At 42.3% G+C, this 27168-nt stretch overlaps 1 protein-coding gene across 5 annotated transcripts in view; it reads left to right on the top strand.

The window, feature by feature from the left end:
- TRAF3IP1 (TRAF3 interacting protein 1) overlaps positions 1 to 16589 on the top strand; it is a 51003-nt gene extending 34414 nt beyond the window's left edge. For 2 of the 5 annotated variants that reach the window (XM_026075608.1, XM_026075606.1), the window contains 2 exons: positions 11400 to 11623; positions 15265 to 16589. In XM_026075608.1, the coding sequence (XP_025931393.1) occupies positions 11400 to 11623; positions 15265 to 15460 (420 nt within the window). In that variant the 3' untranslated portion in view covers positions 15461 to 16589. Of the gene's footprint in view, positions 1 to 1283; positions 4803 to 11399; positions 11624 to 14622 lie in introns of those variants that run through there. The other 3 variants (XM_026075607.1, XM_026075610.1, XM_026075609.1) reach the window with 3 other exon arrangements.
- Positions 16590 to 27168: the final 10579 nt, after the last annotated feature.

Raw genomic sequence — 27168 nt, 5'->3', positions numbered from 1 at the left:
TTTTTTTTTTTTTTTTGGTGTTGTGGGAGAGGGGGGGTTGGTGTTGTGTTTTTTTAAAATATTTCAGAGCGTTTTTTCAAGAAGTTTTCTTTAGCTTACCCTTTTGTTTTCTGGAACAAAGTCTGATTTCATCCTGATGGGCAAACTGTACATTTGTACATTATTGTTTTAATCTTTGTCCCTTGGGCATTTGAAAGGTAGTATCCTACTGCCCAGCAAATGTTATTGTTGTCTAACCATATGGGAACTTGGGTGCAGGTAATCATATAAAGTACAGTGGATATCTTCATATCACCACATGTTACCTTTTACCTGAACGATCTTTTTCTTGGAAAGGGAAAGGTTTTCGAACAGCTTCTAAAGGGTCTGTGGTAAGAAAGGCAGATCTGTAGTCAATAGCATTACATCCATTCCTCCAGGACAAACATCTGGTATTCACAAACCAAAAGCAATCTCAAAGTCTTTGTATCAGAACTGGAGAGCCTTTGCTCTTTCAGCCTTGCAAGCTTTTGTTACAAGTAGCAGCAAAAAGCAGAGCATTTTAGATTGAATTTTTTCAGATCCATTGGCCTTTTGAAAAGTTTCTAAATCACTGAGCTGGTTTCATATGTTGGTGAAGAGGCACTGAAGAAAGTAGTACAGAGTGGTACAGAGCAATGTAGACAAGTACATTAAGTTTTGGAAAGGCAAACTCTTAAATCCTCATACCCAATCTCATCTCTCTCTCTTTAATGTTAGTTCAGTGTTGTATGTTTTTACTGGCTACATTTTTTCGGTAGCGATCTATGGTTTTACATACAGCAGATTTTTTAGTTGCTGAAACTCGGACCTCAAGAGTCAAGCTTCTCACAAAGTGCTGGGCATCGAGCTTTTTCATATAGCTGTCTGAAATCACTAGTCGATTTTGAAAGCTTGACCACTTGACTGCCTCTTTTTGCATTACCAGATACAATTATTTGGCAATGAGTAATGATATTATGAGGTTATGAGCAAAGCTCAGAGAGGGGGAAAAAAAAGTCCCTGAGGGACCAAAATCATGGTAGACAGTCTTAGTAGACAGTTTAAAAAAAGCCTGATTTTATCTAAAGGTTGCATGACTTTATAATGGCCTGTAGCAATCTGCGGCAAAAGTGACACGATGTTAACTTTTAGGATTGGAATTTTGGGAGGGTAAAATCAACAATCTCTTGCCTTAAACAGAGAAACTCCCATATGCTTTCCTGTCTAGTGGTAAAGGGTTATGGTGTCACAGAGACCAGCCTTTTCATTCCTTCCCTAACAAGTTGAGAAAGTCAGGAAGGCAGATCAGGCCCTTGAGGGAGTATCTTCCTATCTGAAGTTTGGAACTGTCTGAGATCCAGGCCTGCTCGACTTGAAAGAATTCCTTTCACGTATCGCAAGAGCTGATGTTGAAGAAGAAAATGAACGCCTCTTAAAATTGGAAAATACCATCAGTTTTCCTGCTGATAGTACGTTATGAATAGACACAGCTTTATCCAGCTTGTTGATTTACACACTGTTTGTTACAAATGTGCAGCTTGAATTATCTGTTTACTGATTACTGAAACATTGTTGGCTCTAACGAACAAGTCGGATGTGAAAATTTGCCTACTTGAATAAGTTCTGTCTTTTATAAAACTGTTTGGAGAAATGAAGGGTTAAAAGGTGATATTACTCTGTTTGTGCAGTAGTTCTAGAGCTCATTAATGGAGAGTATGTTCAGCTGGCACTTGAGAGAGCAAGAGATATAGCTGTTCCTGTTTTTATAACTAGGTGGTGCTGTTTAATCGTCAATCCTCAGACTAAATATTGGGATGTCATTTTTAGTTCATTTAATAATTTCTTCTGCTAGTGCTTAATTGTCCTTTAGGCTATACTGTTCTATATTGTGTCCTGTCAACTTAAGCATTGGACATAGAAAGGGACAACGGGCAAGTTTTACAAAACCTCATGGATTTCATGCTCAGGAAACTTCCTTTGGTGCTTTTTCCAAACTTTCTGGTTTTTTTCCTGAATAAATGTAAACTAACTAACTAAAGCTATTCCCTTTTAATCCCTCAGATATTTCAAATGCCCATGGACAATTGTGTCCCTTTACAATCACCCTTTAGTCCCATTGCACATTTTCAGTCTCTAAAACGTCCATTCAGTCCTCATTTGTCTTTTGTTGCATCTTTTGAAGCACTGATCTGTGTTAGCAGCACTGATAATAGACAGCTAATTCTGGAAAAAAACATGCTGACTTCCTAGTCCATCACATGAGAACTTGCATACAACTCTAAGCTGCTGGGATATCATCTGATCTCAAATCCAAGCAGCTGGCTGCTACTGCACTAGGTTTCTTTTCTGCTACTGCTTTTCAAATTATGTTGAAGAAATTGTTGTGATCCAGAGAGGAGAATCATAGTTTTCTTGAGAGCAGAGGAAAAAACAATGGAAAAAATGATTTAAAATGCTTGGAGTTGGTTACAGGAACTTGACAGATGTAGGTCAGAAAACGCAACCTGGAGAGGCTATTGAATTCTGGGAATTTATTTTAGAGGATAAAGACACTGTGATGCAGAAGGCAGTAAAAGCAGAAAATACATTTCCAATGTGGTGTTGTCTCTGGAAATATTTCAGGGACCAGATATGTTGACCATAGCAGGTGGGTGTCTGGCATACTCACGTGGCCCTAGGGTCATGAGCATGTCTCATCTTTGAGGGATGTTACAAAGATAATGAGTAAGAGAATGACTGGATTCATTCTTGGGAGACTGCAGACCAAAAGTTTTGGGGAAGAATAGTTATGTTACTGATCTGTGGAATCTCTTTAGAGAGAGGCAGCAAAAGTAATTAAAAAAAAAAAAAAAGACAAGTTTCAAGTGGTTTATTCTTGCCAAGTCCTGTCAACTTAAGCATTGGACGTACAAAGGGTCAATGGGCAAGTTTTACAAAACCTCATGGAATTTGTGCTCGGGAAACTTCCTTTGGTGCTTGTTCTAAATTTTCTGTTTTTTTTTCCTGAATAAATGTAAACTAACTAACTAAAACTATTCCCTTTTAATCCCTCAGATTTTTCAAATGCCCATGGACAATTGTGTCTAGGCAGACAAATGGCACCGTGTCCTGTTATGTTGATGGGACTGTGAGAATGGATCAGTGAACTCTGGCCGGTGTGTTATGCTCAAATAGCTGTAGGGTTTAGGCCAGGTCTAGCTCTGCAGTCTGTTGGGAAGCAGTATCAGACAGAGTTTTGACCATTTCTCAGTCAGTTTTTTTATTTAATTTGTTTTCCATCAAACTCTCCAGAAGAAATATCTTCTACATCAGTATGCAGCAGTATTCCAAAATGTATTATGCATTGGAGAATAAAATGTAACTGTACTTCTGTATTTTGGAATAAGATAATTTGGGGAATTATATCTGATGAAATAAAGGTTATCCTGGTGTCTATGGGTAAGAACGCTCATCTTCCCTGTTTTTGTTAAACTATTCCATAGTTATAAAAGAAATGAAATATGAAACTTATTCATTAGTCATTAAAGCCTTGTTCTTCTGCCAGTTAGGATATGACTTGGGAAAATGAAAAGAGAAAAAGATATCTTTGTAGTTCAGGTGCTGGATCTTCTGGCTTTATCAAGTCGAATATTCAGTAATAAACTGATGAATGAATTTACCTGATTTATTGTGAATGAGTAAACTAGAAATCAGATAAGTTGATAAATTAATATTTAATCAAAACGTAACACTGCTGAAATCTGGAGGATGTTTCACACCTTTACTTCTAACTGCTGATTGCAGAGAAGCATTTGTTTGTGTTACAAGTGTACATCTGAAGTCCTTTTTGTGCTGAGTTTCCCAAACATGCTTTTGCTTTTTAAAAAGTTTTTATAAAGAAAAAGAAGAGAAAAGGAAAGGAAAGAAGATTGGGACTTTCATCATGTAGATTTTGCATGTGCAGAAACTTAAAATAATATACACAATTTTCAGGTCAAACAAAGAGGTCACTCTGGAAATACACAAGATTTTTTGCTGTCTTGATTAGCTGAATTCAGCCTAACAAATTCCTAAAAAGACTTCCTAAATGTATTTGTTTAGAATCTGACCTCCTTATGTTAAACAGAGGAGGAAACAGATGTTACATTTTGTATTCCACTTCATTTATTGATATGTGGAAAACGTAGGCAGGTTATTTAATAGTTTAAGCAAGTGGGATCACAGAATTCCTATCTTTGCACTACCAAATACAGTTCACAGGCTTTAAAAAAAGAAGCATCTTTGAGGTTTGCACTAGGAACAAGTGATATTAAATAGCTTAGCACCTGGATAATATTAACTTTAATTACAAATATTATAAATAAAGTTGGTACTTCTGAGTCCAGAACAAATATACTCATTGCTGATTCTGTTTATTTAAAGTTCTTCAGGTCATAGATTTTACATTAATCCTTCAGCTGAACAATACTGGCTGTCCCCTGCCCATCAGTGCAATTAGTAATATGTAAGGCTATCCATGTGCATTCATATGTCCCACCATTCAAGTATTTTGATGAGGCTCACTATTTAAGACCACAGGTTCTATGCACCCTGCCACTTCATCTGTCATAAGAAATGCTTACAGTGAGATTTAATAGGAATTACCTGCAGAAAGGCTTTCTTCCTTGTGTGACAGTGCTGTTTATGATGATGTGATGGTAACACAGTGCTTTGAATAAAGATGCCGTGACAAATTTTTGGTGCAAGCATGGTGAACACACAATTCCTCTAAAATATGAACAGTACCCTACCCAGCAGTCTGGTTATAGCCAGTAACCTTTTGTTCAGGCATCATGGAGCTTCAGTTGGATGAACATATACTTGAATGTCCTTGTCGCATGTTCGTCACTGCCGGCAGCTTTCACAAACACCCTGTCGTCACCATGTAGTTGTGTTACAGGCTGTGCAAGTGGGATTTTGTCACTCTTGTGATGTTCCTGGTGTCATGGATCCCCTTGCTGTAGCCTTTGCACACAAAGCCACAAAATGTTCTCTCCTGTGGATATAGTATATATGCAATATGAGACAGTAGATGGATAAGTTAAACCGGAAAAATATATAGAAGTGTAGTAAGACAGCTGTTATTTCCATACCTAGGAAAGGATACGGTGCATCAGCTGTGTAGCAATAATGTGTGTTGTAGGAGACACAATGTAGATGATCTTCAAGTACTTGGAGAAGCTTCTCAATGAGTTTGCCCAGAGTTCTTCTGAGGCCCAGGCTGGTGAGAAAACAATTTGTGAGCACCAGGAATATGTTTATAGCAACTTCATTTTGAATGGCACGGAGGCTGCACTTTCAAGAAAAGGAGGGCATGGGCCCAAATTTTCAGCAATGTGAGCAGAAAAGGAAAGCTGATTCACAGAGCTGTCTTACCAGAAAGGGTTGTGCAGGCAGCTGGCACCCAGGAGGCCATTATGGCTAAGGTAATACTATCCATGGTATTTTATCCACTTGGTTGCTTACCACTAGCCTTGTCTCCTGCTGCGCGTGTGGGCAGACTCATAGCATTTTGCTTAGCATGCTGAATGTTGCAGCGAATATGTGAGATTTTACGCGCTTCTTCCCAAAACAGTGAACATGAAGAAAGGCAGACTGGCTCAAAGGGGTTGAGGGGTTGTTCACCTACTTCTGTAAATTCCAGTTCTTTATATAGGTATGAAATTTGAACTGAATGTTTTCACCCCCCCCCCCCCATCCCGGCAATACTTCTTTGCTTTTTGGTGTCTTTCAACTCTTAAGCAGGTCCAATTGACTTTGGTAAATCTAATGGTGAAGAACATTGTACCTCTGATTCCTTGGCCTGTTACTGAACTCAGTACCCCGCATAAGCAGAAAAAGCATCCTGTTCATTTGAAATGATTTAACATTTACTGTTTTCCCTGTGTTTCTGTGAAGGAGTTTCTTTTGATAATCCCTAGTGGATAGTTACAATCTACTTAAAATGCAGGCTCTGTAAAAACCAGGAAAAGAAAACACCGTTTATGATCAAAAAATATTTTCTACAATAAAAAAGAAAACCTACGTTGTTGGTTTTGCATTGAATGGATCAAAATTACTTGTCCAAAATGAGGTTTCTGTCCTGTCCTTGCTGAAGAAAGGGGTAGGGGGGAAATGGTATAGCTCAATAAAACTGTGATTACTTGGGTCTGTTTTCATAATGGGACATAATGCAATAGTTAAAAGGGACTGTAGAAACTATTAACTTCTTGATGTATGTTTATTCTGATTTGATTCATATTTAAAAACTGTTAATTTAAAAAAAAGTACCATTGATGGAAATAAAGGAGACACTATATAAAAGTAGTCAAATATTGATTCTAGAAATAAACCTTTCAAACAGTTAAAGAGGTGATATGATTTTTTTTTTTTAACTTTGTAGATGTCAGGCATTTTAAATGTATTCAACAACATGAATATTGGAAATGGATGTCTTGTGAATGATGCGTTTTATAGAGCTGTGCACACTGTAATATTTCTACTAATTTCTTTAGCAAGGGGAAATTAAACACAAGTAAATCCTCATGGTTTGGGGGCGTCTTGATGATAATTTCTCCTTTATTGATTAAAAAGCAAGTTTCTTCTTTTTAATTTCTCAAATCCTTGCATCCAAGTCTGCATTGTGTTCTGTTCAGATTGAGGTAATGGGAAAGGCAGACTTTTTCCCAGGAATCCAAAATAAACATTTATCTTGGTGCCTTACAAAAAAACACGAAGGAAAGGAAGCATGTTGGGCCTACAGAAGTGATATAGTCTTTTATATGGGGATAATTTATTGATTCTCGGGCTTTTGTGAAAGGAGAGTTCATTGAGGTGTATGACCTAATTAAATAGACTGGAACAATTCTGATTCTGGCATTTTTCTTAAAACTGAATATATCCTGTTACATGTTTGCGCAAAATGAGCAAAGGTGGCATTCAGAACTCTTACCACCCACGTTGCTTGTTGTAACAAACCATCTGCCATAATTCTTAGTGATTTTAAAAAAGTGTCCCCTGCAAATTTTAACCCATAACTGTAACTATGAAATTGAGAACAGCAATATGATTTTTTTTTCTTAACTGCTTATAATCAGCAATAGCTGGCAAAGCTTGACTAGTTTCTCTTGGCGGTTATTCTCTGCTCTGAGCTCAGCTTTCTGTAGATTGCAGGAAATGCAATATGGCATCTTGGAGTAGAACTGTTGGGAAAATGAAAGAAAGGATTGTGGTTATTTTTTCCTCTAACTCAGGTGAGGAGGAACAGCAGTGTTCCAGCTAAGCTGTTGCATCTGCTGTTGTTGGGAGATTTTTCATGGAAGCTTGAAAACTAAGTGCTCCTCTTTTAAAGAAAGTTGTATTAAAAAAATCTCTTGTACGTTCTTACGCTAGTTAGATATTATGTAGTATGTGTTTCAAAGACCTTTTTAACAAGCCTGTTGATGTACCTGTTTAAGTCCAACTCATATTTAATAGATTTTAGTGGTTTTATATTTCAGTGCTTGAAATGACTTTGGATATGATAATATCTCGTCTTTTTTATGTCAGCTTTGAAGAATTGAACGACGCAAAGAGTATACTGGAGTTACAGGAACACTAAAATTATTCTTGTGTATTTACTAATACACTTTAGATGCACCTTCCTGATTTATAGGAAATATTTCACTGTGTTTTGTTTCCACTTGAGCTTTCTGAGCAAATGTGTATTTTAGTGTGGGATATTTCAAGTTGTTAACTGGATCTATAGTTTTAAAGTATCCCATTGCCCTTTGCTTGTTTAATGAAATGTGGAATTTTTTTTTTCTCTTTTATTTTCATAATGCATTTGCTGGTGTTGAGAAGTGTGGCTGCTTGGACTGCCTAGATATCAGGGAGGTCGTTTCAGCATTGCAAGAGTGTAAACCTGTGAACTCAACATCTGTAAAATAGATGTGAAGTATACTTCACGTTTTCGCACACACAACTACACCCTCAGATAACTGACTGGCTGGATTTTCTTGCTTCAGAGACTGTTGTATTTGCAACAAATTCCTTACCTCTTGGCTGTGACTTCTTGTACTGGGTGGGGTGAGGAAAGTGGTAAGGAGACGGTGCGTTTAAGAGGAGAGGAAAAACGGCAATGGGATTTTTTTTTTTTCTGGGAAGCCATTGAATATGGTATAACCCTGCTCTGCTGCTGAACTGAAGATAATTTTCTTTACAGATAACCTCTCAGGTACATGTGGCAAATACAACATCATGGATTAAGACTTCCCTAAGGCCTTGGTGGAGCGTAACACAGCAAGAGCTTTCCTAGGAAAACCTAGTCAGACTAGAGAAACCGAGTAGAGAAACTGAACTGCTGGAACAGTGCAGTTCTGTCACTATGTCTTTACTAGGTGGAGCAAGGCAGGCAGTAGGACAACAAAATTCCCGGGATGGAAACTCTTGTCAACCCCAGGAGATGTGTGCTGAGCCCCAGTCAATGCTGGTGTGCAGAACTTGGCTCTGCCCTGCGATCTGTGCCTTCAGGGACACCCGAGCCAAAGAGCTCTTCTCCAGCAGGCTTGCAAGACCGAGAGGGAAAGGATGCCGACAAAGTCGTGGGGAATGCTGTTGGTTACGTTGCCCACCGGTTGACCAAATAAGTGATCCAGGAGGGAACATGTTCTCGACCCTTCACGGCTTGTGTTGCGAAGTGGGGTGCTTCCCAGCCCACAGAGGAGGCGATGAGGCAAAAAGCGGTGCTTTCGTCTTTGCGTTGTAAAGGAGAGCAAACACGCAGATGGCTCCAGAAAGCATCTGAATACCATGCTTTATGTAGTGTAGTATAATGAAACACCTGCTTCTGGGAGAGAGGTATGGGTCGAGTGAGAAGGAATTAAGATGAGTGTTATTTTTAACAGTTTAGCCAGCGCTCATGAATTGACTTAGGAAGCAAGGTCACAAGTTCGGCAGCATTCGTCACTTCAACCCAGTTCCTAATTAAACTAGCTGAAACTTATAAAATCACAGTAAACTCAGAGAGGTCCCACGGTTTTCATGCGCAGTGCATGTGTGTGTGTGTGTGGTAAAATGCAAGCGTCAGGAGTAAGTAAATCTCAGCCTTCAAATCTTTAGAAGTATTTTTTTAAAAATCTATATCGGAGTTCATCAGTAAGCCGAGGGCTGCTGAAATGTGTTTGGCAGTAGTCCCTGCTGCCTCCAAACCCAGCTGAACAAACAGCCCACAGCTTGCACAGGAAGACAGGCCAATTGGGTAGGAGGGCAGTAGGGGACAGTGTGGTCGATTTTTTTTTTTTAATTTTGTTTTTTTTCTTGTGTCCCAGCGCGAGAGAAGCACACTGCCACCTCTGTGTTTATATAGCCGTTAGGAACTGTGTTCAGTAATTGCTTGATCCTGCGGCTGAGGTGGTAAAGAAGGACCTTTCTAGTTTTCTGGCATACATTAAATAACTGAAAGGACTTTAAATAAACTTTACTGAAAGGCTTGTGCATCTCAAAGGAAGCTCCGTTTGGGGATTAGACCTATACAGATCTTGGAAGGAAAGAAAGGAAGAAAGAGAAAGAAGGAAAGAAAGAAAGAAAAGGTTGTTTTTGTTAATGGAGGAGAGAAAGCAGCGGACTTTCCTGTTACAGTGATTGTTATTTACTGGGAAGGCTTTGCTGGAATAAGATTATTACAGAATATTAGTGGTATGGCATCATTTTTCTCTTTTTATGGCATCATTTTGCTCTTAGTGATTTAACCATTCGAGCAAATACTTCGCTGTACTTAACATGAAGTGAGGTAGGAGTCTTCAAACGATTGACCACAGAGACTCTGCTGACTGCACATGAGGGAAGTGTGCTCAAGACCAAGTTATTTTTGCGTAGTGCAGTTTATTGAGGCCACATCTGCAGCCTGCATGATTTTACAACCACTGTCAACAGAACTACAAGGAATGGAATAACCACTGTCTATTTTTGTTATGCAACTTTAAGTGCTATTATTAGAACCAGCATTAGGAGATGGAATTCCATTTATAGATAGTGGAGAGATGAAGGGAGCGATTCAGACAACTTAAGTGATACACTGAAAGGAGGCTATGCCCTTGAGCATCTGATGTTGCTTGAGAGTAGTAGGAGAACACTGTTGCAAGCAGGTCCAATGAATGCCTATGGTGCCTAGCACGGTAGCCGAACATGATGAGCTGTGATGCCTCTGCATCGCCAAAAATAGTGCCTTCCAGAAATCATAATCCTCATTCTCTATAGCTTAGCATGACCTTTCTTAGGGTTGTTATGCAATATGAATTGCAGCACTGTTGACTTAAACGCCAAATCCACTGAGACTGGAGGTTCATGTGCAGAGCTCTAGTCAGACCCAGCAGTACTCCAGCCTTGTCCTATCGAGTGACCAGCCCAAATGCGCAAGGGGAAGATGAATGGATGGATGTGTGTATTTGATATGCACAATGAACATGCTGACAGGCAGTAGCAGTTCACAGAGGTGCTGGGGTGGGGAGGCAGGTGAATCGGCCAAGTGTGCAGCTGCACTTGGTCAGCCCAAGACAGAGAACATCTACCTCAGCTAGGTGTTTCTCTGGCTGCATATCTCAGCTCTGATTCTGTAGCTGGTCCTCCTGCTTAGAGCAAGTCTGGCTCCTTTCTATGGCTTACCTCTCAAGCCATGTGGTGGGAACAGGGAATGCGGCACTTGATTCTTGTTATTCTGGTTGTTTCTGTGTTGAAGAGTGGTTGGTGGAGGAGGTGAGCCTAAGCCTACCTACTTTGCTTAGTGCAGCGGTCTGTACTTTGCCTTCTGCTTTGCAGCTGTGCTTTCCACAGACCCCTCCACTGCTTTGGTCCTTTTATGTGACCTAACCTTGGGGCAGTTCTTTCTCTGTGCTGTCATCAGTTTGGATAATTTCAGCAATGATTACACTTGACATTGGAGACTGACATACGCTGTTTATTGGATGCTTACTTTGTACTTGCTCTATAACTGTTGTCTTGAAATGCCACGTGGCACATGAGGAACTCAGCCATGAGTAAGGATCGAGCAGAGATGGGTTTGCTTCAGAGCAGCAGCTTGATAACAAAAGTATTTTTGGGTATTGCATGTGTGATGAGAGTTTCTGTTTAATGGTGCCATATTAGGCCACAAAAATTTGCATTTCAAGATACAGAAATGCATTGAAATAAATTATGAATGGGGAGGAGGTTTTCTTCCCACCACCCATTGTTTTGGGAAAGATCATGCTGAAAACATCAGAGTGAGGTCACTTATGGGATCAGATATTAATTGTACTTTTATGCAATCCTGATCTGAAAAGCAATTTAATACTGCTACTGCTATTACACAGTTATGTTCTAAGCAGACACTAACAGACGCTTTTCCTAATTTTGATGCTTTCCTTCTTATTCATCCTTTGTATTAGGAGAAGCCTTTTGTGTCAGAAGCAGCTAGGAAGAAAGAGAGAGACTTAGTAGCCAAAGAAATCGAAAAGTTACAGGTCTCTATTCAGACACTGTGCCGGAGTTCCCTTCCACTTGGCAAGATCATGGATTACATTCAGGAGGACATGGATGCCATGAAGAACGAATTGCAGATGTGGCGGCACGAGAACAGACAGCTTGCAGAAGCTCTGCAGAAAGAGCAAAGGTGAGTGTGTTCAGGGAAAGTTTGATTTTTTTCTCTTAAGACAGGTTCCTGTTTTGGGGAGAAGGGAGAGTTTTACTCACCTTTAAAAGTGAATTTGTCATCTGTCTTGTTTGCTTTCTGGGAATTTTTTTGCAGTTTGATTTTTTTTTTAATTCTTTTTAAAGGAATTTTCAGCTCAATTTCACATAATGTATGTGACAACAGAGATACAAATGTTTGTGTGAGATGAGAGAACTTGGCGTTTTGTTTTGTTTTTTTCAAAAATGTATAAGGAGTAATGAGGGGGAACACTTCAGAAGAAAAGCTAGGTTTGGAAGGGGGACTAGTAGTGGATTCCTAAATCACAACTTGCTCTCTTGCAGCCACAGAGATTACATGCCATAGAATTCTCTGTATTCTGTAGTAGTATTAATAGCATGTATTGTTGTCAGCTTATGATTAGAAAACAACATTGGAAAGCCAGGAGAGTGAAGGTGACAAATATAATTTAAGAAGCAAGGAGGTCAAACCTAGAAAGGGCTTCCTTAAGCCTTGCTTGCCTCACCAGTGTGTTTTTTTATTCTCCTTGGAAACGGAAATTGCCTCCAATTTTATGTCCTCAGATCTTAAATAAGAGCTAGATGTCTATCTCCTTGTATTAATAATCAATTTGGATAGTTTTGCTGCTCACTGAAATGACATGCTTGGTTTATACAGACGAAAGTATGCCGCTGAGTGGAATTCTTAGCTAAGTCCTGTCTTGGTAGGCAGTAATGTGCTAAATGTTAGCAATTTACTGTTGCTGGCTTAGTCCACAGGCTGGGGTGGGAATTAGGGCTTTGGTTCACATATAAGTTTCAGTGATGTTAATTCCTTGTAGCACCTTCACTACGTGGCACCTTCTGCCCCAAAACCTTGGGAAACTTTTAAATTCCAGTTGACCTCAGAACACAACACCCCTGCAAAGAGAAAGGAAATGGCGCTTGACTTTATTTTATGGTTGGAGAAACTGAGGCATTGACTCACTTGCCTTTGCAAAGAAAGTCCCAGCCACCTAACAACATAAAACGAGGCTCAGGACTTCCCCCAGTCGTGCTTACTCAGTGAGTCTACTTCGGCCTTGCCAAACAAGTCATTTACCGTTCAGCCGTTTTCCCTGCACTGTGACTGTACATGCTTAGCTGTCTTCTTGTGTCTCCTAATTTGCCAGACAAATTGTACTCTGGACAAGACTATATCCTTGATATTGGTGCAGGAGAGAGGGAGTGGGAGAAAGGAACTGGCCAGCTGATTTTGTTTGGGGATTTATGTCAAACCAAGCTTTGGACAGCTGTTTCATGAGAGACTGCAGACAGACTAACATCTCTTCATTGGAGTCACTCAGTTCCCTTTAATAAGCTAAGACTGCAGCAATATATTCCAGCACTCACAAAATTTAGTATGAAATCCTAATCAGATCATTGTAATGCTATGGCATGTCAGATCCTTCAGGAAAGAATTACACAGTATCAAACATGAAGAAGACAATGTTTCCCATATGTAGTAGAATTTGGATGCACGTCTTTGTTTTCTTTGCTTCTGCGAAAGACAATTGAAGGATCCCATTGGGAAAATGTTAGTGCACTTTCCAGTGGTACTTTTTGTGATTTATTCTAATGTGGTAGAAAGGAAGGGAAAGCTAAATGGTTTTGAGATGAGCTAATGAGTTCTCAAACTGACAGGGTAATTCAGAATGACAGTACGGGTAGTTCAGTCCATCACTTCCCTGACTGTTAGGCGTTGCTGTAGATCAGCAAAGCACTAGGGAAAGGGGCACGTTTTTTTGAAAGCCAAACAGCCCTGTTCATTTAAAATGCATCAGGGTGCTTGTGGTTTATTAGCGTTGGATTCCCTTTTATTAAATTTTCTATTAGCGTGGGATTGCCCGCTCTCATTAGCAGCTAGTGATGGGTCAGTTCACATATACCTCTGTCCTTTCTCAGATTTCTGCCTGTAGTAACTTGGTGCTGCTGGCCTTAGTGTCTTGTAGGAAATAGCTGGTCTTGGGCACTTTTCTTTCCCAGGTTTATAAGGCGCATCGCTGCCTATCGTCTTTTCCAAGTTCTTTTTGAGTGCTTTTCTTTTTCTGCACCTTCTCTTTCTGTTTCTCTGCCATTTTGCAGTTGGATACAGCTTGCTTTCCCAGAGAAGTAAAACTGAGTGAAAGTTTTCAAGATAGGTGGCTGGGAGTGGGTGGTCAGGCGTTAGCCTTAGGGTCAACATAAATAAGCAGAAGTGGCTCCAGGCCTCGTTTATCTTCTGATTGGCAACAGCTTTGCTCGTGTTTTCTGTCCCAGAAAGAGTCGGTTGAGAGAGCTGGCATCTTGGGAAAAGTAGTGTTAAGCCCCTGGTTTGGGGAAATGCCTAAGTGGGAGCCCGGATCAACTCGGCTTGTGGTTGAACTTTCTGAAGCTCACTTGCTCTTCTGCCTTCTTTTCCTTATGTCTAGACTCTTTTTACTTTATATTTCTTCATCTCCACAATGTGCTTCTCTCCTTAAAACTCTTGTGGTGAGGCCTATAGGGAGGGCGGTTACCGTGTGAGTTATGGTAGGACCCAGGGGCCCCAGGAGAAGGTGGGTATCCTGTTGTGCTATATCCCACACTGTCAAACACCAGCTAGTCCGCGTGCCAGGTGGTTGCAGCTCTTGGCTGAATAAAATAAAAGAAGTGGTTGACAGATACACAGTGCAGGATGAAATAACTGCAAAGCAAAGAGATTTTACTGGAAAAGCAAGGTTAGCCAAGAACTTACTGTTTACTGTTGAATTGTGGGTGATCTCTCCTGAACAATATTCTTCTCTGTCCATGTTGTTAGCTTTGCCTTTGTGCTTATTCTCAACTTTCTATCTTTCAGGAAGGGTGGGCACAGCTTAAATTCTTTGCAAGCTTCCAAGTATTGAATCTACTTTCTTCAAGGCATAAGTAACCTAGAGCAGCATAATGTTTCCAGTAACATTATGCTCTTTGTGTCTCTTTCAGTATCACAGACAGTGCTGTAGAGCCCTTAAAAGCTGAACTGGCTGAACTGGAACAGTTGATTAAAGACCAGCAAGACAAGATCTGTGCTGTAAAAGCTAATATTTTAAAGAACGAAGAAAAAATTCAGAAGATGATTCTTAGCATAAACCTGTCTTCAAAAAGGTGAAGAAGAGAACAAAAAAGCATTGGGACTGACTGGCATTCCTACCAAATAAAAACAAAATAGCAGAGAAAAATTAAGATATGCCGTGTTCAAATATAAAATTGTTAAGGACCAGAAACCTAAACAGTATATGAAATCCCATTATTACATTCATCTTTAGAGGTTGATATTGCCCAGGATAAAATTATATTTATTTGAGTACACAAGTTGCAGAGCTATTAAAATAAGTTGTTTCTTTAGATGTGAACTGTTGTTGCTTACTTACTAGGACTTTGCAGCCCACTTTTCACCCCTGGCCTCTTCAGGGCAGTTTCTGAGCCAGCCCTCTCTGCATCTGTTTCCTCTCCTCATACCCACTGAGGTTACTTTTGAACATGCTGTCAAGGAAAAGGAGTTTTAGATATTTTTTTTGCCCCCTTAAAAACTGTTTCAGATCCCTGCAGGTTAGAAAGTTCCATAATCCTGTTCATTATTTACAGGTCTTGTAAAGAAATCTATAAAAGAATGCCTCGAGATCAAGAAGGAAAGCCTTGTGTAGCAGGCGGTTCTTTGCATCATTACAAAGATGATGTCATGTTTTTAGAGCTATCAGGAATCTTATTAGGAACCATTGAAAATGCAATACGAGCATCGCCATGGAAGGGAGCAAAAGTGTTTTATCTGTGCAGGTGTTAATTCTATTTTTATTGCATATGTTCATTTGGAAAGGATTAATTTAAGTACCCATTTCCTCCCCAATGCATGTTCCTGTAACTTTTGTATGTGAATAATTTCACTGATTTTTTTTTTTAAAGTTAACTACAGATGTCTGTACTATTTTCCTACTGACCTCTTGAGCGTACTGCATTTTAAAGTCCAGCCGCACTTATTCCTAAATCTAAAAAGCATATTAAAATAGACACAACTATATGGTGCTGCACTGAGCACAGAAGGCTTTACTCCCCTGCAAGGCTATTCTCTGAAGATTTTTACAATGTGCAAATACATCTTCTGTTCCCATGTTGTTTGGATTGTGTAGAAACTGGTAGTGTCCTCTTATTTTCCTTATTTAATTGGGAAATCTTTTTTTTGTGTGTGTGTGTGGCATCCAGACCTTTTTAAATACAATTTTAGTGAGGGCTCTCAAGTATGACTTAGTTGGCATAACGAGAGAGATTTGTTTGAATAAATCTCACCTTTTGGTCCTGTCATATTGCTGCTTATGGAGACTTTTAAGGACTTGCTGAAAACTTTAGAGTAGTTCAAAGCAGTGTTTCACTCATCTAAGCCCAATGAAAACAGCTGCAGTCTAAATTGTCTATAAAAAATTGTGTGGGTATGCACTTGTTTGTTAGCTTTAAGTTATTGGTTCACTCTTTTCTGGATTCATGTATTCCCCACTATGATGAGTTTTGGTGTGATATTTTAACACAGTTGAATGGTTTGAACAGAATATTCATTTATCAATAACTGTTACAAATACCACTTTGTTTTGCTTTTCGCATGTAATATAAGCAAAATCATTCATTTGAATGCTTTCCCTGAAAACTGATGTGAAAACTACCAAGATCTCTGATAACTTAAAGCAAGAATAGGCAGAGGAATCCTAGATAAAGTCTTGAGTTATTCTGTAACTATATCCTGTATGATGCTTGGCAGTTGGGTATCAAAGATTAATTCTCTTGCAATATATTTCATGCCATAAGTCCCCTGCAGTTCTTCACATTTGCTTAGATTTCTTGCTTTGTATGTAAATATGGCTAGGACTGTTTTTGTAGAAATGTATAACAAATACACTGTAATGTGAGTGTAACTGTACAGAGCATCAAATTGTATCATAAAATTATTTTTCTTTTATATAAAATCATTAAAAATGATTACCTATTTTTCTAGGAAGTGATGTGTTTGCATTGTAAAATTCACATTTTAAAGTGGATACAGAACAGTAGCAGTATCTTTTGAAAGGATAGATGGGATACTTGGGGGAAGATTTGCTTCTGAAAACTTTGTTTTGAAAACTTTTTCTAACTTTGCTAGAAAGCTTTCTGCTGGGAAACATTGTGAGAATTCAGCTGACCTGACACTGATGAGCCATTGCAAGAGAGACTAGCATGTGTCAGAAAATCTACCAAATGGATAATCACGAAGTAGCTTGAATGTTTAGTATGCTAAGTATGGACATTTAAAGGGTTTTGTATGTGTGTTTGTTTAAATGAATGAGGAAGTGGGGGAGGATTACTTTTTATTTTGCTTGCTGTGGAGTGATCTGGGGTCAGGCCTGAAGGTACTTCACTGCAGGACTTGGGAGTGTGACAGAAACTCAGTGCTTAAAGTGACTCATTTTCTGAGCCCAAAGCAATCAGCAGTTCATTGCTTCTAGGAGGAGTTACATCCGAGCTTCAGGCACTGTAAGGGCAGGATGCTTTGCTGCATGGGATTTTGATGGGGGTGGAGAGAAAGTAGGGGACTTGTGAAGGAATAAGATAAAGTATTCTAAACTGTATTCTTAACTGTCCATGACATTATGCTCTTTGCTTTTGAATTGTTGCCTCAATTTTTTTATTTCAAAATTTGAACTTAAAGCATGAAGCAAAAAAGTCAGTCACGTTCTGAGTAGAGTCCAGAAAGGCATGACTCCTGCTAGTGTGAAACTGCGACTCAGCCCTGTTCTGCCGCCCTTTCCTGCTCACGTAGGCTTGGAGCCTGTACRCTGTGCTCCAGGTCTCATCACACACGTGAAGGAAAAGGGCTTCAGGATGTCCAGCAGAAACCCCAAAGCACAGAACTGACGGGGAAAGAATGGGGGCTGATACGTAACAGCTGAGCAGTTTGAATGCTTCTCCTTTGCAGGGCTAAATTACTTCATCAGCTGTGGGGGTATAAGCGATGCGATTTCCACATAATCTCTACCTTCAGCTTTGGAAGAAGCAGGTGAGTAGAAGCCACTGGAGCTGTCACTGCTTAGCATGCCTTGGGACTTGGCACTCGGGTGTCCAGACCCGCTCCATTCTGGAGTGGTGAAACTCTTGACCGTTGATACCTACCAGCTCTGAGGTCTGTGCTTGGGACTTAGAAAGATTTTGGGGGTGTGGCTGGTCCCTGCCGATCTGTACAATTTGGTATTTTGGCAGGTTGGTATACTCTTGTGATGTTCTCCTGCTGCTGCTCAGAGCCAGTTGAGATAGCAATGCCTATGGCTATGCTTGATTTGATGCAGCAGCTGCAGGGGCCTAACTTGGAAACACAGAGACTGTCATCCTCTGTATTGACAGAAAATGTGTTGCAGTGCCAGCCTGACGTGAGGAGAGAGACAGGACTGGAACTGCAGGAAAGCCCAAGTGCCCATGCCTGCCTGCCCTCCCTGCTCCTTTTAAATGTCTACATCCAAACCTACAGGTTTTGTTTGGATTCTTCAAACCCCTGCTTAGCTGGTGTGCGACCCTGTGGGACTCTAGTCCCTAGGTGCTTCGGTTGTCACTGCTGGAAGCCACCCTTTAAAAGTGCCTAGAGACTTGTTCTCAGTCCCCTAGCTGTTGTGAAGACCTTGGTGCCTCTCTCATGCCCCTTTCACATCCACACACAAGGTTTTCCTCCGATGTGGTTTTGTTGGACCACATGCTGGACTGAGTTGGTCAGGAAAAGCAGTAGGAGGAAACCTGTTTTTACCCAGTAGCTCAGTGTTTTAAGTGTTCTCTTGGGAGGTGAAGTGGCTTCAGCTCTGCCCTGGGTCAGAGAGGGTTTAAATCATGACTTTTCCTTTCCTTTAGCTACTCTATTTCATGATGTTCCCTTTACCACTACCCCTCTTTTCATCTCCCCCCTGCTGATGGAGGCTACGTGCTCCTCACATGGTGACAAGAGCTATGCATTAACCTGTCCTTGCATTAGAAGTGAGTGTCCCTTGAAAAGGGGCAGAAGGTATAGTGCTCATCGTTAACCTGAGACTTGGAGGTGCTGATTCAGTTCCTTGCTTGCCACAGGCTTTCTGGGAGACCTTGAGGACGTAGCCTGCATCTTCAGGCACCCATTTTCTGTTAGTGAAATGGGGTGGGAGTTCTGCTCTGCCTTGCTGTGAGCCCAGGTATATTCCAAATGGGGGCTATAAACGTACCATTCAGTAGGCAGAAGAAAGGGAGGGAGGAACAAGCTGTCTGGGACAGAGACATCTTTTTGTTCTCTGCTTGTGTGACTGCTGTTAGGAAGGATCCCAGCCCCTGGCTGCTGCTCACAGTGATAATAAGTAATAATAACACATTGGCTGCGCTCCCCAGATAACTGTTTGCTTTCTGCATCATATATCACTTTAAAACAAGAATCAGTTAGTGCTAGGGTTTAATGACATCTAATATCTCCTGCAGTCCTAGCTTGCTCTTTGTCTAGATTTTTTGCTTTGCAGTGTGAAGGAATGAAAATAGTGCCTGGGAGCTGAGGATTGTTTTAATTTTAAAGGCAGGTTGAGGATGCAGCACCTAAAAAAGCAAACAAACATCTATGCCTCATGAAGGGGAAAGGAGCCTCTGTGAAAACGGATAGGGAAGAGTGTTTGCGTGTTTGTGCATCTGCCTGTGTTTCTCTTACACACGATGCTTTGCCTGTGCACTGAGCTTGCATTTTACCTTGTGGGTGGTTCATTAGCAAGGGAAACTTTCTAGCRTGGTGGTTTGGGGTTTAAAACCCTTACATTGTCAGGACCCTTTGGAGCTAATGAAAGCTGACAGTTCTGGGAGGCAGAACTTGTATTTCACGACATGCCTGACATTCCTCTCTCTCTTGTGCAGGTCGGGAGGTGCCTGCCAGCCCCTCTGGTTTAGGGCTGGGGAATATTTCTCAGCCGAAAAGGTACAGCTGTTGTCAGGATCCTGAAACACAGTGGCTAGCCAGCAAGCGATGCAGGTTGGGCAGCAGGGCTGGGACTTCCCCAGATGAAAAAGACTCAGGTCCAAGCATCAGGGACAGAGGAGCCTGGGAGAGGGCAAACAGTGGGATGAACTCAAATGGGGGCTGCCCTCTGTTCTTTGCACCTTGCCTCGGGTGGGCTGTCCCCTCTGAGTTGATCTAGGCACTAGATGGACTTCATCTGAGGACATCGATGAGTTCTCCAGATGTTTAGACTGTTCCCTATGGTGGGAATGGAAGAGGCTTAGTTCTGTCTCTGACAGTGCAGGCTGAAGGGTTGAGGTGTGTGAAGTGGGACTTGGCTGGAGCTTTAGTGTCAGAGGGTCCAACTGTGGTCCAGAAGGCCCCCTGCTCACCTCACCCCTCAACCCCAGTGTCACGTGGACCAGGTGTCCCATGTCCAGATACATTGGCCATGCAGGCTTATTCTATATTCAGCACATTACTTGGACGTTCTTCATTCACCTCATTGTCAGGTTGAGGTCAAAAACAGGGCAGATGAATTGCTCCCTAGAAATGCTAATTTCTCTGTGTTGTCTATAATACTGGCCTTGGGCGGAAAGCTCAGATAAGGCTATTTACTTCATTGGTGCCTAAAGCTAAGAGATGCTTCTCACCCATCTATGAGTTACAAGTCCTTCACTCCCAAATAACTACAAAATCAGGAAAACTATCTCATAGGGGTGTTCTCACCATGAAGATAGATGCTGTGGGTAGCAGGCTCAGCACACCCCTTTCTGCCCCGAATTCTCACTCCCCACTGGTATCCTCCAAATGGAGACAGCTTCTCTAATTCAAACAGGTCACTTAGTGGTAGAATTCACTCTAGTTTTGGTCCTGAGGTGACATTGTCCTGCTTGGAGGCAGGTTTAACACTTTGCCTTGGTGCATTTTGCAAATTAGCAGTTCTTGCCGGAGTCGGCCCTTGAGTCCTTGTGTTTCAGCCTTGGAGGTGAATGCTGTGTGGTTTGTCTCTTTCCAGACTGTGGCTCCAGGCTGCCTGCTGACTCAGGAAGTCAGTGCTACCACGGTTCACATTTCATTATCCTCACCAGCCTGGGAACAGGGAACACCAACATCATTATTTTTGCAGTGAAATCTAAAGTTCCTGATCATGTGTGTGCAACCCAGGACATGCCATCTCCAACACAACCACGGAGCACAGGTCCCTGGATCAGGTCTGTTCTGTGTGTTTCTTTATTCCTTTGACCTGGTGCCTGACCTTGCTATAGTTAACCCTGATTTGGCTCAGTGATACTGGGTTACTGTGCTGTTCTTGGGGATCTGAAGACCAGATGGAAACAACTTCTGGCACAGAGTGCTAGTTGTGCTTGCTAAGCCAGGAGGACTGAGGGAGGGACACGCTGTTGCTTCCTTCTTAGCCTGCCGTTGCTTTCAGCTGACTCCTCAGTGCAATTTGCTGTATTGGATTTCTTCTTTTATGAAGTCAGAATAGTTTAGAGACCTCAAGGACAATCTCTTGCCTATTGGGTTACTTCCCTTGAGCACATCTTGGAACGTAAGGGGGGAAATGCCAATTACTTTTAAATGCTTTATAATTGCAAAGCCATAGCAATATTTCTTTGTCTGTAAAGAAAAGCCTGGCATTTGTAAGTCTGCCAGTGCCTGTATGATTTAGGGGATGCAGTCCACTGAAACCTAATCGAAACTGGGCTCCCAAACAGCTTTGCTTTAATAATTAAAAAGGTCCAGGCATTTACCAAAGCACCCTGTGTCCATCCACTGAGGAAGCAACCACCACCTCTGACATTGCTGCCAGGGCTGCAAAAGAAGCAGGTCAAAACTGTGTCTATGTAGAGCTCGGCGACCACAGGGCTGTGCTACCTCCTACAGTACAGGGCTGCATGGGTGTTTTTAGTGCTTTTAGAAATTCTTCCTTCTCCACTAGTAGACTATGAGGGGGTGGGCTAACACTGGGACCTTAGACATTTTAGGTCACTGCAGCAAGATTCATCTGGACCCTGTCTCAGCTGAATTAGCACTCCCCCTCTTTCCAGAAGCTGAACACACATGCAGAGGTGAGCCAGTCTAGTACATGTGATGGACTCAGGAGCTGCCAGCCCTGGAATGATTTGCAGCTACCAGGGAGTGACAGACCCATCCTGCAACACCCCAAGATAGCTGTCCGGAAGGCTGAGGCGTGCCTGTTCGAAAATGCTTCCTGCTATGTTTTGCAAGAAAATATTAAGGAATAATACTTCCTTTTTCCAGTGAGAAATTTAATTAGAAAGAATTAAAAGATATAGTTTATAGTTTAATTTAACGTGATGAAAAAAGGATCAACTCCCTCGCCCCATATCCAAATCCCAACCTGAGATGATGGCAGCCTGGCCTGGAATTATACCTGACAACCGCAGAAGGGAAATGCTTACCAAGAAGAAAAGAGAGAGAGAAATTCCACTTCAGATTTACGACTTGCGAAGCAGAGGTTGCATGGGTTAGCATTATTTTATGCTGGGCTGGTCCCACAGACTCAACTTTGTTGTGTGTCTGGGAATGGGCTGAAAACTGGTTTTGTTAGCTGCTTTCACAGGTCACTTCTGTGCTCAGGTGCTATTTTGGGGCTCTAAGGCTTTGGTAGTGTATAAATAGTGAAGCATGTGTTCAGATATGCATGGAGCATGCATTTGTCCCTGCAAGATGGGGTGCTTCCATTCCAGGCTGTTTCCTTTTTTAGGCATTTATTTGGATTGTGACAGTGACTGAGGAGCATCAATGGGAAACAAATGTGAGGTGAGGGCTGGCCCCTGGGCTACTGATCTGATAGGGTTTTTCCCTCTGCCACGCTCAAGCCAGCTCAGTGGCAAGTTTTGGTGCTGAGTCCTGTGAGGGAAATACTCCACATGTCTTAAATGTCCCCCAGTCCAATCTTTCTTCTCCCAGGCATAGATTTTTAAAGCAAATGTGTGCTCTTCAGGGGAAGAACCCAGATGTGACTTCTTCCTTTAGGATCTTTGAGACTCGTGGCATAGAGCAAGGCAAGGGAGCTTTCCACACCCTCTGAGCCCTCCCAACCCTGGTGTTTTTACACAGAGGTCACTTCTAGGGAAAGCTTGCACATCTCAGGCATTCTTCCCAGTTCTCAATCTAAAGGCATCGTGGGACACACAATGGGCATCATAGGACACATGGGAAGAGGGTGTTGAGCCGCTTTCTGGCCTGAAACTTCATCCGAAGTGCAGCGCTGGGGATAGGATTGTGGAAGACACAGCAAAATACAAATGCTGCTTGTAAAAGCACATCCAGCCCTCAAAGAGAGGGACTGCACATACTACGTTCTTTTAGTCATACTCTGCCCTGCACTGGATGAGGTGGAGAAGCCAATGGTGCTGTAGAAATGCCATCTTCTTTACAGCAGAAAGCAGTGCCTCAACACAGAGAGCAAAAGCCTTCTCCTTGAAGCCAGGAGAAAACAGTCATGTTCTGCAAACAGGTGTCCTTCTACGAGGAAAACTGGTGTTCCCACACAGTGGAAAGTCTCATGACTGAAAATCCAGCAGGAAGCAGATTTTTATCTTTTTGTTTTTGTTTTCAATTGAAATACTAAGACTTTTGAAGAAGTGGAAATCTCTTTTAAAGAAAAAGTCCTGGTGGAAAGGCATTTTGGGGTTTTCTCTTTTTACGTTCCCCCCCCCCATATGTGAAAAGACCGAGTAATTTCCCAGGAAGTGGTTAATGTGTGCTGGCCTTGTGGAGGGACAAGACAGGTCAGGGCAGAACTGAGCTGTGTTAACTGCAGCTGGTGCCTCACCCTGTAGGTAATGAGCATCCAGAGGTGGCAGAACAAGGGACGGGGATGTCATCTCCCTGTGTGCATGGGGCACTGTTTAGATAACTCCCTTCTGAGAACCAGGGACAGATACAATCCTGCAGGTTTGCAGGGCAAGTGCTGAGGCGTGGTGCTTTTCTGATACAACCCCCAAGTTGAGAGAAGCACAAGGCAATTCATTTTCCTTTGAAAAATAGTCCACATGCGCAGGGTGTACCAGGACCTGCCTTCTCTCTGTCTCCTGCTGAACCACCTTTAGAGCTCCATTTCTCTGGAAGGGAATGGCCCTTGGTTTCCATCCGGTGTAACTGCTCCTGTTTGAAAGGCTAATTATGAACGTGAATTCCTCCCTCCTCAAAAGGCCAGAAAAGCCAGTCCTAGTCCTGCATGACCGTGATATAAACCGAAAGGACTTCTATTGGGTTAATGGAAAAGACATATTTTAACAGAGCTGTTTTTGTTTCAGAAGACTGACCTGGTCTAGAAGGAAATGGATGGGAAATGGTACAGGCAAGCAGAGCGAAGGCGCTGCACAGTATCTCTCAATTCCTGGGCTCATAGCCTAGCCACAGGGACTGTTTTCTGGCTAACAGCTTTACATTGGATTAAACTGGTGACAAGAGGCGCTTACTTTCTTCTGTACTTTCATGTTTCTCTGCTTTTTGGAACGGTGTCTGCTGATGCAGGAGACCAATTGTCGGCTGTGTTTGGGAGGAGCTGGGGATACATGGTGTATTGCAGAGCTGTCTGGGAAGAAAGTTGTTTGGATAAGAAGTAGTTGCTCTGAGCAGGAGGTTCCAAGCTGGTCTGGCTTTAACCTAGGGAGAGAGAGGAAGTCTTTCTGTCCAATTCAAATAATCTTGGAGGTACTTCCAGTGCATGTTACAAAGCTGGAAAATGGAATCAACCTGAGGTAGGCACTGTGTCATTATCAGTGCATAGGAACAGACAGGTATGAACCAAAAGTGACGTTAACAGACTGTGAACAAGCAGCCTAAACAAAGAAATGCTGGACATTTTCTCACCACATCCTCCTAAAGAAATACAAGCTTACTCTATAACCATTTGCACCATGTTTTTTTCCTGGAGAGGAGGCAGTGGGAAGAGAAAGGGTCCAAGATGGTCCCCTTTACACTGCCTGAGTGATTTCATTGGCCATCATAGATATCATGATGCAGTTCTCGTTGTAAGGACAGATGGGAAAGAAATGAGAGATGTGGTATCCAGCTACTATAATGTCTGAGGATGCAGAGAGCAAAGAATGATTACTTCAGCATCTTGAAGTTATCTTGCGAGTCTGATGACCAGACATCAGATGAATGACATTAGAGATGAGTAGGCTTGATGAAACAATGGATGATGTTAACAAAGCGCTCAAACATGTGGTCGTGTGCATGTGTAACTGTGTACTTAACTTGCATCATGGAGGGGGGAAAGGGAAAGTAAACCAACTGACAAGAGTGAATATAAAAAGGCCATGCTGGATTCCTTTCTTATGGCCTTTGTTTGCATGGATAATAGAGTCTGTAAGTTTGGGCAACAGGAACAAAATGCTTGTAAAAGTAAGTGATGGTAAATGTATATGCGGACTTGAGAATGCAATGCTGTAATGGAGCAGTTTTGACTTTGCCTCAACATTGACAGAAATAGCTAAAGGCCTAGTCACCCCACTGGTGCTTGTATCTGTAAAGTACCAGGAGGTAGTGGGAAGTGGCTGCTCTGACTTTAGAAAAATGTGAAGCTATGCAAGACTCACATATGCAAGCTCTCACATAGCATATCTGACTCCAGCCTCTACTGGAACAAGCTGAGACCTCGTTTCCTGCTTGCACTGGTTTTATAGCTGTGTTGGTTTGTGGTCACCCACGGCCTCATCCTGACTGATTCACTGCCTAGTGCAACACACACATCTGCAGTACCAAATCCTTGTGGCGCTTGTCAGAACTGCAAACTCACACCTGGCTCTTTGTCCATTGTCTCTCCAGAGATTCGGGAGGAGGAAGGAAAGGATGGGAGAGGAAAGAATTGCTGCCTTCTAAATATCAGTAAGATCTGGAATTCTTTTGCACCTGATACAGAACTTGTCTTTCTTTCAAGATGTCTCTTACCGTGTTGTCTTCTGCAGTACAAGCCAACTGTGTTTGGATTTTCCTCTGCGGTTTTTACCAGAGGGATTTTCTTCCTGTCCTCCGTTTAGCATCCTCTGCAGTTTTCACTGTTATGCTCACCTCTTGCAGGCCGGTCTCTTCAGTGAAAAGTTACACTTGCAGGGGGAGGAGAAGAGGACTGCAAGGAGGGATAGATATTATTTAGGTTGGCCAAAGATGCATAGCCCTTCCCTGGGGCGTGCAGCTTGATGTAGCAGGAAGGTTTATTTGTTCTAGTCACACTAAGAGTTTTATTCATGCTTCTTGTTGCTCCTGGCAGGGCAGGAGCTGAATAAAAGTACCCCTCTGTCTCAACACTTTGGGCCTTCAGCGAACAGCATACTATGGGTCCAAAGTCCCAACAGGAGAAGAAAGCGGGATGCACCAAGAGACCTAGCTTCTCATATTTGAAGTAGCACCCAACAGTGCCAAAGAGTGGCCTTAGTGAGGGAAAGTTGCTGAGAGGGGAAAAGAGTGGGGGGAGATTTTCTGATAGTAACAGGTTTTCAATGTTATGGAGCTGTGGCTTTCACGATGCTCGGGTGGAGTGGAACAAGGCAGAGGAGTGCAAGAAATGCCCCCTCGATGGCCTCAGCACCATCCCATGGGGTCCTGGTGGCTCTAGGGGTGTCTCAGCTGAGGGGTGGCTTGCCCCAGAGGCAAACCATTGAGCTGGGAGGAATTCATGGCCCTCACAATGGCTAGTTAGTACTTTGCATGGCAGCCCAGCACCCATCAGGTAATTTGGGGGGAAGGAGAGGTGTTCTCCTCCAGTTTTAGTGCTCTCTGGATCTCAGCTTTTCTTTCCTATTCCACAAAAGTGTCAAGAAAGGGCTGGTTTTATGTCTAACTCTGTTAGGCTGAGGGCTGTAAACTCAGAGCCTGTGTTAATAGGATACTTGTCTTCAGAAGCCAAGATGGAGGGTGAGAGACCAGGGTCTCACACAGCTAAATACTGTTCTATTGTGCTGGGTTTTATATATGCTGGTAGGAGTGATCAGAAGCTGTGTGGGAATGTGCATTAAATGTGTTATTATGTTAAAATGTCACTTTCTCAAGTATCATGTACTGTATTTGCACGGGGCTTGTGGGCTCTCAGTATGCAACTGTGGAGAGCAACTGGAGCACAGGACCACCCGAAGACATCCAGCTGGTTCCAATGTAGTGCGGTGGAGGGGAGACAGCCCCGCGCTGCACTGGGGCGGCCCACAGTAAAAGGCGTGCACGAGCTTCCACTGCTGGCCTCGGCATCTGCATCTGCTGCTGTCTGGGCTGGCTCCGCTGGTGGCTGGGCTTAACGGGAAAGCCACCGCATGATGCAGGGGAGAGGATGTGCTTGGAGCACTGCCTGTGAGGGAATGAGCCCCTCTGGAAGGGGTTAAGTCCTTCCTGAGCTCATGCAAACAGTGTGGTTTTATGGTCACACAGGACTGAGTCCCAGTCACCTGCTGGCACTTCTGTGCAGAAAAAGGGTTGGGGGAGTGGGAGGCTTTGCTGCACTGTTAAAGGTCCCAACATTTCTGGAAAACATTGGGTTAAGTGAAGATTTCAGTGCCCAATTAAGGCTGAAA

The sequence above is a fragment of the Apteryx rowi genome, unplaced genomic scaffold, assembly GCF_003343035.1.
Source record: "Apteryx rowi isolate R43461 unplaced genomic scaffold, aptRow1 scaffold_407, whole genome shotgun sequence".
Lineage (NCBI taxonomy): Eukaryota > Metazoa > Chordata > Aves > Apterygiformes > Apterygidae > Apteryx > Apteryx rowi.
This window is presented reverse-complemented; position numbering and strand designations above follow the sequence as displayed.